This window comes from Protomyctophum parallelum, assembly GCF_964188405.1.
Source record: "Protomyctophum parallelum genome assembly, chromosome: 14".
In the NCBI taxonomy this organism is placed as follows: domain Eukaryota; kingdom Metazoa; phylum Chordata; class Actinopteri; order Myctophiformes; family Myctophidae; genus Protomyctophum; species Protomyctophum parallelum.
Genome location: NC_139709.1, coordinates 46240365 through 46255624, shown reverse-complemented (window position 1 = coordinate 46255624; position 15260 = coordinate 46240365). Strand labels below are relative to the sequence as shown.

General features: G+C 40.8%; 1 protein-coding gene across 1 annotated transcript; it reads right to left on the bottom strand.

The window, feature by feature from the left end:
• Positions 1-5609: 5609 nt before the first annotated feature.
• Positions 5610-11860, bottom strand: LOC310871346 (high-affinity choline transporter 1-like; the record flags this gene model as incomplete). Its single annotated transcript, XM_083782832.1, has 8 exons — positions 5610-6164; positions 6659-6876; positions 7298-7451; positions 8405-8491; positions 8736-8884; positions 9449-9604; positions 9740-9856; positions 11674-11860. 8 exons carry the CDS (start codon positions 11858-11860, stop codon positions 5610-5612), a joined length of 1623 nt encoding a protein of 540 aa, XP_083638958.1.
• Between the last annotated feature and the right edge of the window lie 3400 nt (positions 11861-15260).

The window sequence follows — 15260 nt, the reverse complement described above, 5'->3', positions numbered from 1 at the left end:
CTCCACAGGTGGTCTCTGTCCCTAATCCCACTCCCACTGAGTCTCATTTGTGTTATAAACTCCACTCTCCACAGCTAAATGCGCTGCTATGGAATTGTGCCTCCGCTACAGTTACAGTATATCTGTTATTTTGGTCCTGATGTGTGTGACATTTAATGACGGCTATAATTGAGGTGCTGGGGTCAAAGTTGAGGTTATATTCATAGGTGGATAATTGGATGGGTGCTCTAGATGCCCTACGGGGGGATCATGATGACGTCTGCCGTGCAGGGGGAGACCCTGCACTTCCCTGTGCGTAAAGGTAGCTAATTACCCCAATGCAGGTCAACGTGCGCTCGGCTCTATATTCACCCTGGGGTAAGCAGCGGTCTGTCTCCCATGGCATACACAGTAAAGTCACCAGTGTTCACTAACGGTTTTACTGACTGTGCAAGGGACGGAAAGGCACGCGTCTGTGAAATAGCTTAATCAATGTCCCTGGTTTGTCCTATAGCCTCCGAGGAGTTTATGGTCCGTGCCTAATAGCTGTTGTTATTTATACAATTGTGTAGGCCTATAGCTGTCATTTTTGGAGCAGAAAATGGTGTCTGTTTATAACCCACGCATTGTTTTGCATGTTTTGAAGTGTTATTCTGTGCTGTGTGCTCTGTGAACTTTGGAACGCTCTGTTAATGTATGGCAGCCAAGGGACACTATAGGAGCCACCTTTAACTTATGTTATGCTGCCACCTAGTGGTTAGCCCACATTATGGGCCCTATACAGACACCATATTAAAATACATCAAGGCCTATTATGTATTTGACAATTCATGCAGAATATTATGCCAGTGGTTCTCAAAAAGTGGTTCCGTGAGGTCAGATGGTTTAAAATTGACCCTTAGTTCCATTTATACACTCTCAGAGTTACAGGGATCCAAACAAAAGTTTGAAAACCACTGGAGTATAATTATAGACTATACCACAGTTAAAGTGTGACACATATGACAAATGTAGCTGGGTCCAAATAAACCATTTATCTACCCACTATCACAAATTGAGACATAATATGATAAAGAGTTCCATTCATCAAGGCAAAGAAACAGATGGTTCGATTTTCAACAAATTGGTCAACAAATTGGCGTACTCCGTACTGCCACTAATTCAGGGTAGATGATGTTAGGTTCCTGTTTAGTTCCTCTTCGGAGAGGACCATCATGGCAGCAGGAGGGTCAACCGGCGAGGTCGCCCTCAGCAAACATCAACAGAGGAAACCCGGGTTCAGAGGTCATGCGTGATCCATCTCCCGTTAACATAAACAAGAAAGGAAGCGCTCATCACCGCAGAACGGCCTGTCTGTCCCCCAAATTACATCCATGAATGAGTAATTAATTATCTAACTTGACCATCTTAACCAAGAACAAATGATAAATTAACCACATGAACCCTGCATGCGTCCCATGTTCTGGAGGTGAACATTCTAGTTCACACAGAACGATGACATGTTGTGAGTTTATAGATTGGCTATATACATTATTATATTTTCCCTTTTTTTTATATGAATTGGCAGCTACAATGATTATACATTTATCATCTTGATTCTCCATATTTTAAAGACAATTTGGTAACACTTTACTTAAAGGTCGGGTCTATAATGCATTAGCACATTTATAAAGCATTAAAAAGTGCTTATAAGATATAACACTCGTTATACATGTTTATAATCATGAAAGACAAATTATATATGTTTATAACGCGTTATAAGTGCTGGTCATAATGCATTGTAAGCTCAGTGGAACTGCACATTATAACTACCATAACTTACTTATTTATAAAGTGGCTTTATTTTAAGTTATGCAAAATGTGTGTTATGAAGCATTATAGTGCATTATAGACAATTTCAGGACCTCAATTGGTCCTGAGAAAGAAAAATGAAAACAATACAAAAACAATGACATGTTTGTCATGTTATGTGGGGTGAGGGGCAAAGGTCACATTCTGACATTTTCTTTGTGTGTGTGTGTGTGTGTGTGTGTGTGTGTGTGTGTGTGTGTGTGTGTGTGTGTGTGTGTGTGTGTGTGTGTGTGTGTGTGTGTGTGTGTGTGTGTGTGTGTGTGCGTGCGTGCGTGCATGCGAGAGAGAGAGATTTCAGTATTACAGCCTGGTTACTAGTGGAAGCATTGGCATTTAAGGCTATGGGAGTTGCCATTTATGTCATTGGTTTAAGTTAATTATAAAACAAGGTGTCATATTACCAAATGATGAATTTAAGCCAAGGGCACCATATGGTGAGACATGTGGTTGTTTTCTCTGAGAGACCGACCTGTTGTAGAAGCATTGTTCTTCAATTTTACAATTTACAATTTAGGAATTTAGCAGACGCTCTTAATCCAGAGCAACATTAAGCAAGAACAAAAAGCATCACATACATGTACATAAAAGTAGTTATCATGAAACATAGCGTAAGCTAAGAACGTAACAGTGGAGTATCTATGAAACTATAAATATATACTATACTATGCTATATGTACTATGAAGTGCTAGTGCTGTCTACATACTGTAACATGCTATAAGTCTGTATCAAATGCTATCTAAGTCTACAAAAAGTGCTATCTAAGGGGGTAGGTTTTTAATCATGAATTTTGTATGATGTATGGGTTGGATATTGACATGTTATGATTTTATAAATTATAACGACTCTCTTGTAAAATAGTTTTTAATTTTTTAATCTCAATTGGAAAACAAAAGAACAAAATAAAGACTTTTTTTATACAGTATATGTGTGTGTCATAGCAGGAAAAACGATTCCAGTGTGTGGGTTTTAGTTACTTCAGTAAATTCTAGCACCACTTCATTCACTGGTGCTTCTGACCTTGAACCAATGGTTCAATACACATTACCTGACCTCAAAGCCCCAAAACAAGTCAGATAACTCATTGGATGTGTATGCCTTTACACACCGTCAGCCTTCAAGGCCGGGCTCATGTCTTTTTTCCTCCATTAACATCAAAGAATGAGAAAATGGATCCCCCCCCCCCCCTCTCTGCTGCTCACCGGAGACGGCGTAACCACAATTCCCCGCGCTCCGGTCTCGGAGGTGAAAAGGATGCAGACGGATCAATATTTTTGATGCCTCTGACATCTCTTCTGATGTGCTGTTGAGCTCAATGTTGATTCCTCGTGTCACCCTGACATTGGGTTGTGTGTGCTGTAGTGGTTTTGGATGGTCACTGTGCTGTATTGGTGTGTTAACTTTGGACTAGAAGTGGATGGTGAGAGGTGCACAATTGTAACCAAAATTCATTGGTCAATTTTCTTTCTAATATGATATCAATGCTTTTACATGTTTTATTATATTCGTCTTTTTACCTCCCGTGAGCAGCTGGTTATTCATGTTTTTTCCAATACATTGCTGTACTGAAATTTAGCAAACAAACAGGAGAAGGGCCAGTATTCGTGAGGTGTTGCTGACCTTGGTAAATAATGATATAAAAGTGAAAAAAGGCGGCACACTCGATCGTAACCACGATGCAGGATTTATTTAAATGAAAACCAACATTTCAACCTGGGTCTTCTTCAGGGAACGTAGTGAAATTTACAGCATTTCCAAAAACATATTTCTTGCTCATGTAGTGAAAATAGCAGAAGTATCATGGTCAGTATCATGATCAGTATCATGTCCTTGGGAAGGTCTTCTTCAGGGAACGTATTGAAATTTAGAACATTTCCAAAAACATATTTCTTGCTCATGTAATAATAACTTGGATTTATATAGCGCCTTTCAAGAAACCCAAGGACGCTTAACAAGACAAAAAACAAAAAACAAAACTAGTTGCCAAAAGCCAAAGTCAACAAATGTCTTTTCAGTGCAGACTTGAAAGAGTTCAATGTGGGAGTCTATGTGGTAGTGAAAATAGCAGAAGTATCATGGTCAGTATCATGCTCAGTATCATGTCACTATAGTATCATGATCAGTATATCTGTATCATGTAAGTATCATCGTTTCATGTCATTGATTGATTGATTGAAGTATTTATTAACAGTTTGCAGAATTACAGTACATTTCAAGCACAATCAGTCTACACAGTATCTTCTAGAAATATGGAATTATTAAATTATTATTGATGTATTCATTTGTTTATTTACTCATTTTTATTTATTTATAGTAGGCCTATAGTGGACCTCTTCAGTTGTGGTAGAATACATGTGCATATCTGGTGCATATTTGCGCTTGTCCAAATATTGGACAAACTTCACAGCTGATTTGTGTGGTATGTTGTTGTGTACATGTGTAAATGTCATGGGAAGAACTGTAAAAAATAAAGTTTACCAAAAAAAAAACTTTACAGCAATTTATATCCGTTTTGGTCAAATATGTAATGTAAAATAAGTTTTAATTACAGGTCTCTACAAGGTCTCTATCAGCTACACTACACACATTTCACCACCAGAGGTCAGTAAAAGCAACAGTACATAAAAACTGTGGCCTACTATACTCAATTATTTATTTGAAAAATATATTTGTGATTGGTGTAGGGACACTTCCAATGCTTCCTTTAATCAATAACAAAGGTCTGTAAGCCTATTTACTTCCGGTTTGACTGCATAGGAGCCTGTTAAATAGCATTGAAAGGATGCTATTAAAGCACAATAATGTAAGGTTTAAAGTCCAAGACAGCCAGAACACCATTATTCTATAAACATAACCTTACCGCAGCCTGTGATGATATGTGACTCTAACCTGGTTTATTTAAGAATTGGCTACTCTAAAGAAAGCAATAAAATCTAAATCTATTCACCTAATGATATTGTCAGCCCTGACTGTCGTTCTCTGTTCTTTACTTTAAAATAGAGAGTATATGCAGATGGTCTTGATGGCTGCAATCTGGATTTGAACACCGTGACCATCCTCCAGGGAGCAGACTGGGAGGCAGCGTAAAGCGTCCCATTAGGGGTTAATTCTCCACGCAGCATCTTTAGCAGAGATTCCACCACCATCTCATCCTTCATCATCATCATCATCAACGCCCACCTCTTCAGACTTCACTATAGCCAGCTATGCACCCAGTGCTGTTTTGACTGTGAGTACTTTTAGAGACAATTTCTTTAATTATTTTTGCCTATACTATAGTCTTATTTTCCCCCCATGTAAAGTGACTTTGAGCATTCAAAAAGGCACAATATAAGCCTGAGGTTGTTATGATTATTGTTATTATTATCATTGTTGTTACAGCTCATAATACATTCAGATGACACTTTTATCCAAATCATGTCACAGTGCCATGTACATTTATTTTGAGTGTAGGAATCAACCACTAGATGTCACTTCTGCTTAGTTTTCAAACCTGACTTCACCGTTAGCTGATTGCCTATGTATGGGCTCATTGGAAAACACCACTGCATTATCAAAATTGAAACATAAATACCTGATAATATTTTACATTATTTAATCTTGTAATTCAACAGGGATACATGTATGGCAAGGCTGCAGTCACATTTGTGTACTTAACAAGCTGTAAGACATTAAAAGGCATATCAAACAAAAAAAGAATACAGATGAAAAACAAAACGGGCTGCTGCTATGCAAGGGAGGCATACTACCAATGCTCCGTCGGACCAAACACATGAACCCGCTATGCAACCCTTACATCTAGACTAGCATCAGGGCCTTTCTCATGTTGGATTCGCAAGGTCTCTTCTTCTTCTTTGGTGCCATCACCTGTGGGTGTTCGTGTCTGCGGTGGCCGCGAGGCTTTCACTTTGAACACGTCCCACTTCTCAGGAATTGCGCCTTTGTTGAAGAGCAGCGAAGACAGGTGAGAGAACAACAAGATGCTGGCCAGGGCGGAGAACATGCAGATGGTCTTGACGGGGGCAATCTGGACATGAACTCCATCCTCTAATTTGCACACTGGGAGGCAGAGCGCAGTTGGAAGCCATAACAGGGGTTCTCCGCACAGCACTCTCAGCACAAACCCGACCAGGAAGCCCGTAATAGCCCCGTAACCATTGGAGATGCTGAAGAAAAGGACAGCGACCAGTTGAGGGAGCACAATGATGTAGCTCACCTCCGACCCCAGGAACCAGAACACCATGATGCTGTTGTCCAGCACTGTGAGGGAAGTGCCAGCCAAACCCACCAACACAACAGAGACACGGACTACCCACTGGAACTCCCTCTGTGATGCCTATGGGAAGAAGTGAGTCAAATGAGGCTGGAGATATCCATGAGGTGTCAACAAATACCTTCCTGACCATTAGGAACAAAAGTCTGGAGAGAGCGACTGATGGATTTCATTTTGTAATTTGTACCATTTTCCATTAGTTAGTTAGACAGTTAGAACATATTTCTTACCCTTGAGGTAACACGGTTTTGTTGTAATATAAACATTGTGCATACATTTCACAACAAAAGGAAACGATACAAGAGCTGATGGCTGACGTGATGACGCTTTGTGTATAAAAACTATATGTATCTCTGTTTCCATTGTGGTCCTCTGTATAATATCGCTATCGGCAGATATGACCCTGCAAATGATCGGATATTGGTCATAATTTCATAATCGTACACCCCTAGGGCCAGTTGAAGTCAAGGCCTGGTCTTGTCTTCTAGGTCAAAGTGACTTTGAGAGTTGGCCAGGGTGTCATAGGAACAGAAGGGGCAGATGTGCATCCTTCTCACCTGGGGCCTCAGGATGGCCTTGTAGATATTGGAGGTGAAGATGGTGGCTGCCGACAGCATGAAGGAGTCCACGGAAGACATCACCGCAGCAGCCACCGCTCCGATTCCAATGAAGGAGATGAAGGATGGGGTGAGATGCAGGAGGGTGACGGGCATGACCAAACTCGCCTCTCCACGCTCAAACGGGGATGGAGAACCATATGAGGTCAGGTTCCAGTCTGACGAACATACAGTGAGAGGTTCAGAGAGAACAGTTTAATCGGATGTGTATTGACTTATGATCAACAGTTATTATGCAACAAAACAGTGTAATTCAAACAGTCCAAATACTTTATTCTGATTGGCTGTAGAACTACGCCTCCCAGCCATTGTAAAATACCTGGTAACCTGAGAGACCTCTCGTGGCTTATTGCTTTAATTAACCTTGGTGTATTTACAAGAGCACACAACGTTTTGTTGGCACTCAGAATGCAGTGCAAGATCATCTGACAACACTTGACTCTAACCCAACTATATCTTTTTTAAATATGGGATAATATCAAAATCATAAAGACCAATGCAAACAGATAGGCAAGTAGGTTTATAGAAACACTGTTTATGGCTATATATTTTATAGCCCTCTCAACAAGCCTTTGATACCTGTTGATGCAGCCACTGCCCCGATCAGTATAGGAGGGATCGCAAATATGAGAATAATACCGGCTGCGGCAAAACACATGATCTGCCCGTTTGCCTTAGAAGAGGCAGCCAGGGTCCTTTGGTGGAAGTTTTGAAAAGCCAGGTTCCCAAAAGCCTTGGAAAGGGAGGAAATCACAGTAAGTAGAGCAGGTGACGATGGCAAATTGACAGTTCAACTTTGCAACATGTTGCCACAAAATATAGCATTATATTGACGACACCACATGTCAGTGTTTCAAATTATTGAAGGGCCACAATATCTTATGATGCAAATTAATGCATTCTTTGAAGGAATTAAATGTGACACGCCAATACAATCCCTATCTTCTACTGCCACTGAGTAGCTAGCTCCTCTGAACAGATTTGGTTGTTAACTTTCTCTGCGAAGTACGAACATATTCGTACCCCCAAGCTATGGGACGTTATCGGCTAGGTACGAACATATTCGTAGCCACCCCCCCCCCCCCCCACACACACACACACACACACACACACACACAAACCCCCACCACCCCACCTTTACACCATAAATGAAGCACCAACGCCTCCATCACCCCCAGCTACAGTATATGGTATCTTTGCACACGGCCCCATAGGCCCCATAGACTAGGATTTTCAATGCCTTATAACTCTTGAAATATGAGCACTGTCCATGGTGATCGCCATCCATCCGATGGTTACAGCGGTGTTCTGGGGGCTGCTCAACAGCCTGTGAACATGATGGAAAGTCACTGGATACTGCCTGGCAAAGGTTAGCTTCACTTTGCTGCCACCTAGCGTAGCAATAAAAGAGCATTGATCAACAACAGTTTCAAGGGGCTTAATTACTTAATTCACTTTCCTTGTCCAGATTGATCCCAAGTGAACTGGAGGATTTGGCCCAGTAACCTTCTAGATACAATCCTGTGACTCATGGCTTGATGAGTAGGCCTATTTCTCTTGTGAGTCTAGTGATAAGGTTATACCGTACTCAGTCTGTATATAAAAAGAAAAGTAAAACCACCAGCTTACAAAAAGCAGAAAGTTGTCCATCCACCTCCCTGCTCTGTCTGCATCCACTGTCCCGACCCAGGAGGCACGAACGGTGTTGTTGAAGGCTGTCTTTGTGATATCAGAATAGGAGGGACTCATCAGAGCAAAGGGGGCACACAGCCACTGTGGAAACATGCATGGTACTTTATATATAAACACTACAGTATGTGCTGATATTTGAGTTTTTGACACTGTTGGCTGTTCTTCACCTGCTCATCCAGGGGAAGAACAGCCAACATAACTGTATAGCTTACATAGACTGCCCACAGAGAAGAACCTTCTCCAGTCCATCCATACCCCTAAATGTTTCTGTTTTACTGGTGACATCAGTGCTGCTCATCATTTGCAATTAGTGTGGCGTGCCTACCAGGCTGACAAAAATGAGAGTGAGCTGGACGACATCAGTGTAGGCCACAGAGTATAAACCTCCAAGTAGAGTGTAGAGAATGGCCACCGCAGCGGAGATCCAGATACTCATAGTGTATGGCACATCCAGGACCACGCTCATGGTTGCACCTATCATACATGTACACAGACGGACGCGCGTGTGCACACACACACACACACACACACACACACACACACACACACACACACACACACAGACACACCTATACTAGGTCAATGGAAAATACAGCATCCAATTGTATTGTGTCTTATGGCCATCTGTTTACCAGGAACATAGAATCTGGGGATCGAGAAATGTGTTGATGTGTATGATATATAATTATCTATCTACAAATCCTGGGCCATATCTGAAAGCAGAGGGTGGGATACACATATACTAAAATCTTAATGTATACAATTCTGCATATATATTGAATGATTTCAGTCCCTGAACTAGCAACTCCTACAGTTTGGCCAGGTTGCCTGTTCAGTGGGGTGCGGAACTGAGGGAATAGTGTGTTCATCCGCATGTGTAATGCGCCCAACCCAGGGAAACTCCTCACTGTCAGTCGAAAAGAAGAAACCAGCTATAAGATATGGGGACATGGTTGAAAAAATCCTTTACGGTCTTCTTACTGTAATGTATTAGAACACAAGAACATACATTTGTTAGTGTTTGCGTGCACACTGTACCTAAGCCAATCAATGTCCCAGTCAACCAGATGATTTCCGCTACAAGTGAGGCCAGGGACAGAAACACACTCAATACTTTCCCATACTTGATCTGAAATGGGTCGATCATGGTCACATATTTTCTTTCCCTCATTGGCTGGGCAAAGAACAGGCCACCTTAGCAACAGAACATAATAGAGATAGTCAGATGCAGCAAACTCGGGTTGTTATACATAGGGTATTTTGGCACAAATAAATAACTGATAATCTGTCATTTTTGGCAAGCGCTATCATTGTATGATTTTGTCTTACCAATTATGAAGGATGTTGAATGGCCAATAGGGATGACCAGAGCCCAGACCAGGCCCAGGTTTGGGGTATAAACTATTTCTGTCATTCCAACAATGAAACCTCCTCCAAGCAATGTGGCTATAGGGGATTAATAAACAAGTTGTTTTATGGATAACAGTGATCATGCAATAAAAACAAAGTGATGAGAAGTAGATATATGACTGAAAGGTTGCTGGTTTGAATCCCAACATGTATCTTCTCTCATTCAAGATAGTCATAACAAAAATAAAATGTTAAATCATTGTTTACACTTTCATTGTTGGACTACATACTATAGTTTACATCCTGTACCTTACTCCAATGTTATCTCTACTGGAGAACAGGAAAATAGTATTATTTCTTGTCCTAATCATTGTGCATTGTTGCATTAACTCAACTTAATTCCAATGGGTGCCAGTGGAACGCCACTTATTGAGCCCTTCCTCCTTTAATTTACTCCAAGTCAGAAACCAGGGCATGGACCAGACTTGAACATTTTAACCCATTCTGACCGGGCACCCATTTTGGTGTTGGCATCATGTTATGCTTTAGCTATTGAAAAATAGCAGACCTACAAGCTCATACCGCGCCACCGAGTGGCGCGATATGAGCTTGTAGGTCTGCTATTTTTGAAAAATCGAAGACACTTTTAGAATCTGATCTCAGGTCAGAATGGGTTAATAATGAAACTGTCAGGATGTAATAGACATTTTTAGAATCTGATCTCAGGTCAGAATCAATGTTATTGCATGGAATTACGACCGTTCCTCTTCCACTAATTCTTACTGACTTCATATGTTTTCCTTCCTAGTACTTTCACAACAAACTTTGAAGATGCCACCAACTTGTTTCTCTGCCGTCACCCCAATTGCCTTTTTTATCATCAGTTCCTTGCGTATCTTCATCCTCATTCTAATGTAATCTTACAATTGTGTTTTCTTTGCTTTTTTTTTGTTTTGTGTAAAGCGCATGAATTACCGTATACCGTAATTTCCGGACTATAAGCCGCACCTGAATATAAGCCGCACCAGCCAAATTTAGGGAAAATCCCATATACAAGCCGCACCGGACTATAAGCCGCACCGGACTATAAGCCGCAGCTACGTTAGCTCAGAGCCTGAGATGGCTCTGCGTTAGCTGTAAAAATCCATAGATTAGCCGCACCGTTGTATAAGCCGCAGGGTTCAAATCATGGGTAAAAAGGTATGTTGAAATATGCTATACAAAGAGAATTGCCTTGCCTTGCATGGCAAAACATTTGAATTGTAGCAAAATACATGAAAATATTGTCTCTTTTGATATGGACGCTCGCTCACGCTCATCAGTAATTAAACCTGGGCAAGTAACCAAAAATATATTGTTGCTGTCGGGTAGAAACCTCATATTTCCAAAATTGTTACATTACAGGATTAAAAAATAAATAAATCTAACATAGCAGATATACAAGCTCAAAAGTCAAAACACATTTACATTTACAGCTTGTAGATCTGTTATTTTTACTACTTTTGTGTGACACTGTAGTATGACGAACTATAGAACATTAATTTATTAAAATAAATACAAATTTAAATTATGCAAAAGAGAGGTTTCTGCCCGAAAGCAACAGTATTGAAACTGATATTTAGTAGAATATAAGACATATAACCGAATAATCAATAGGTTTCTTTTTACGAATCAACAGAAAAAATTCTAACAGATTTTTCACAAGCGACTAAATGGATTAATCTGTGTTATACTTTGTTCATCAATGGTGGTGTATGGAAATGTGAAAATAGCCAATCTACAAGCTTACAACGATGTGACGTGTTGTGAGCTTGTAGATCTGTTATTTTCACCATTAAAAAAAAAAAAAAAAAAAAAATCCTGATATTGATTAACAGTCACTTCGCCCCAGCCTACATGTATGATGTATATACCAGTCATGGTGAATATCCCCACTAGGAGACTGATGTTCCTGTTGGCCAGGAGGATGGTCTCTGTGCTGTTAATCCCCCCGCCTCTCTTCGCCGTCTTCCTGGCCTTGAGCGAGGCCCAGATACCTGTCCCTAGAACCAGCAGGTAGAATATCACCATGGCAACGACTCCCGGGACGTTGATGGCCATCTGAAAAAAACAGACGTGTCCAGTAGTAGACTATAATGTTAAGATTTTTTCAAATGTACTAATGGTCCACTTGTAGACACTGCAACTCAGTGACCGACTGATGCACAAGTGAATTAGAAGCCTGAGTATAATGAGGTGTTGCGGGTGCCTCAAGGCTGTGTTTACACAAGAGTCCTTTTAAAATAAATATTTTCTTGAATATAGGATGCAGAAGACGGCCAGAGAGTCAAAACAGACTTTGTCCTTGTGGGTTTTTTTACTATAGAGCTATAGTCAAAGGACAAGGTCTGTTTTGATTGTGCCATTACACAATCCATCATTAGAATACACCTGATGGTGTCATAGTGACACAATAAACTTCACCTGCTTGTGAAAGCCACCACTCTAGGAGGGGGGAGGGGTGAGTGTGGACTAAACTGTTCTGGCCTTTTTTGCAAGTGACCAACTGACAAACAAGGGAGTTGGCTGTGTTCAGCTGCATGGTGCCGCAGCCTCAAGGCTGTGTTCACACAAGACTCCTTATATTTTCTTTCCCTTGTTTATACTTCACTGTGCAACGGGACTCCTATGCTGGAAAATAGCAGATATGCAAACTCACAGCACATCATCATTGAAGACACTGAACTTGCAGATCTGCCATTGTTGCCATCCAAATGCATTATATGGTTAAATGGGCCCTAAAGGATGCAGAGATTATGTGTGTGTGTGTGTGTGTGTGTGTGTGTGTGTGTGTGTGTGTGTGTGTGTGTGTGTGTGTGTGTGTGTGTGTGTGTGTGTGTGTGTGTGTGTGTGTGTGTGTGTGTGTGTGTGTGTGTGTGTGTGTGTGTGTGTGTGTGTGTGTGTGTGTGTGTGAGAGAGAGAGAGATGCAACTTGGCCTGTTGTACCATGAGGCTGATTTGAAAACTGTCAAGTGGCATTTCTTCCTCAGCCTATAGTTGGAATAGGCAAAGCCGTGGATATGCACGGCTTTGATATCCGTGGATATGCACGGCTTGGGTGACTTCTCCTTGCACCAGCCATCCAAATACACTTTCCAGTGCAACTATAGTCCTTCATTCAGTCTCTCCATTTTTTCTGTGACCATTTTCCAATATTGGTCTCCGCCAATTAGAACTCCTAATTCCACTGCATCCATCCCTATGATGGGTACATCTGCTATGGGCATTCCTTTGGCTTCCAAGTCCCTCCTTATCTTTCCGTTTGGCGCTTTAATCATAGAAGAGCTCAACTTGGGTGTTTCCAATAAATGGACATCAATGCTTTGATTGTTCTTAATATTACTCAAACGAGCCTTCACTTTCCTGCAGGTAATTCTCTGGGGTGTTTTGGAACCAAACACATACATACATATTCAACGTTTCTTTACCTATAACTGGCAGGTTAAGTGCTCTGGAAATATCCTCTTTAATGAAACTGGGTGCTACCCCATCTAATAGGCACCTGGCTACTTGGCTTTGCGTTGGTGCATCTATCCAAATGGTAGCTGTCTGCAGTAATACTGTACTATTGTCAGAGTTGCTTGCTACACCACTAACTGCTGAACTGCATCTGCAACACTGTGGTCAGCCTGTCTGTCGTTGCCGTGGTCGGCGCGTCTATCATGCGCTGTATATTGACTGGCTGTTTGATTGCAAACTGTTTTGTGGTGTCTGCGCCCGCACTCTTCACAGTGAATGCCTAAACTGACCATGGAGAAGTTCACTGGAGATGTGAGTCAATGGCAAAGCTTTTGGAGTCAATTTGAGACAGCAATAGACAAAAACACGAGTCTCAGTAAAGTCACATATTTAGTGTGGTTGCATATCCACGGATAGGCTATCCCAAGCCCATATCCACGGATAGGCTATCCCAAGCCCATATCCACGGCTTCCCAAGCCGTGCATGCCTATTCCCACTATAGGCTGAGGAAGAAATAAATGCCACTTGACAGTTTTCAAATCAGCCTCATGGTGGCGCTACAACAGGCCAAGTTGCGTCTCACACACACACACACACACACACACACACACACACACACACACACACACACACACACACACACACACACAAACCCAAACAAACATGTTTAAATTACTCCTAAACGTTTTGCCAAACATCACACACTCTCCTATCCTCCTGGTGGAGACCTGTGCCCAGAAGGGCACTTTTTCTAGTTAATTTCTGCATCCTTTAGGGCCCATTTAACCATATTATGCATTTGGATGGCAAAAATGGCAGATCTGCAAGTTCAGTGTCTTGAATGAGATGTGCTGTGAGTTTGCATATCTGCTATTTTCCAGCATAGGACCGTTGCACAGTGAAGTATAAACAAGGCTTTAGGATTTATAAGTTGTTTTTAGAATCCTCCTCCTGCAGGAGCATATCCACGGATATCCCAAGCCGTGCATATCCACGGCGTGCATATCCACGGCTTCCCAAGCCGTGCATGCCTATTCCCACTATAGGCCGAGGAAGAAATGCCACTTGACAGTTTTCAAATCAGCCTCAGAAAACATCAGGTAAGTGACGATACCCATTGCAGAAATCTGCACGGCGTAGCACCTGGTAATTATAAAAGCCTAACTTAATTTGCTCACTTCTTCATCGCAGCTCACTTCCAATAACACCCTAACACCCAATTAAAATAAGAAGCTGGCCTATTAAAACAAGAACTATATGTCATGTCTAAATGTAACTAGAACTGCACTCTGTCGAGTGCATACTTGCTTGTTGCACACTAGTAGGCCATAAATGGCCAACTAGTGCGCAAGCAGAGCGCGCATGTAATCTTTTCGCCCGCTGTAAACTGCCAAATTTCAGTATCTCTGTGAAGGAACGTTTGAAATGATTAATGTTTAGATGTAATTATTTGCTACCTACTATACATGTAATCATTTAGTATTAAGTATGATTCTAGTTTCTATCTATATAAGAAATACTGTTTTATTGTTGTAGATATATTCTGGATCCATTTTTTGTTTTTCAGAGACAAATAAATCATTGTGTTGAAAAAAAAAGGTATATAAACTGAATTAAAATATGTTATACAGTATACTTTTTCTGTAAACGGTGGAATCTCAATATCTCTGTGAAGGAACATTTGAAATGTGTAATTATTAGGTGTAACTATTTACTACCTATCTAATTTATGTATGTAAACGCCTATAAAAAAAAGTATATAAACTGAATTAAAAATGTAATTTTAATTTTAAATCTATTTCATGTTAGACTATAGTGATATTAATACTAAATCATGGTCAGAGTAATATGTGTCTCTAACTTCAATTTCTATAATAATACTTTCACATTTGTTAAAATATACATGATCTAAAATATTTCCGTAATCTGTAGTTGGATTTGTATTTAATTGTTTAAAGCCTAATTTTGACATGTAGGTGTTTATACTTCTTTCTATCTCAG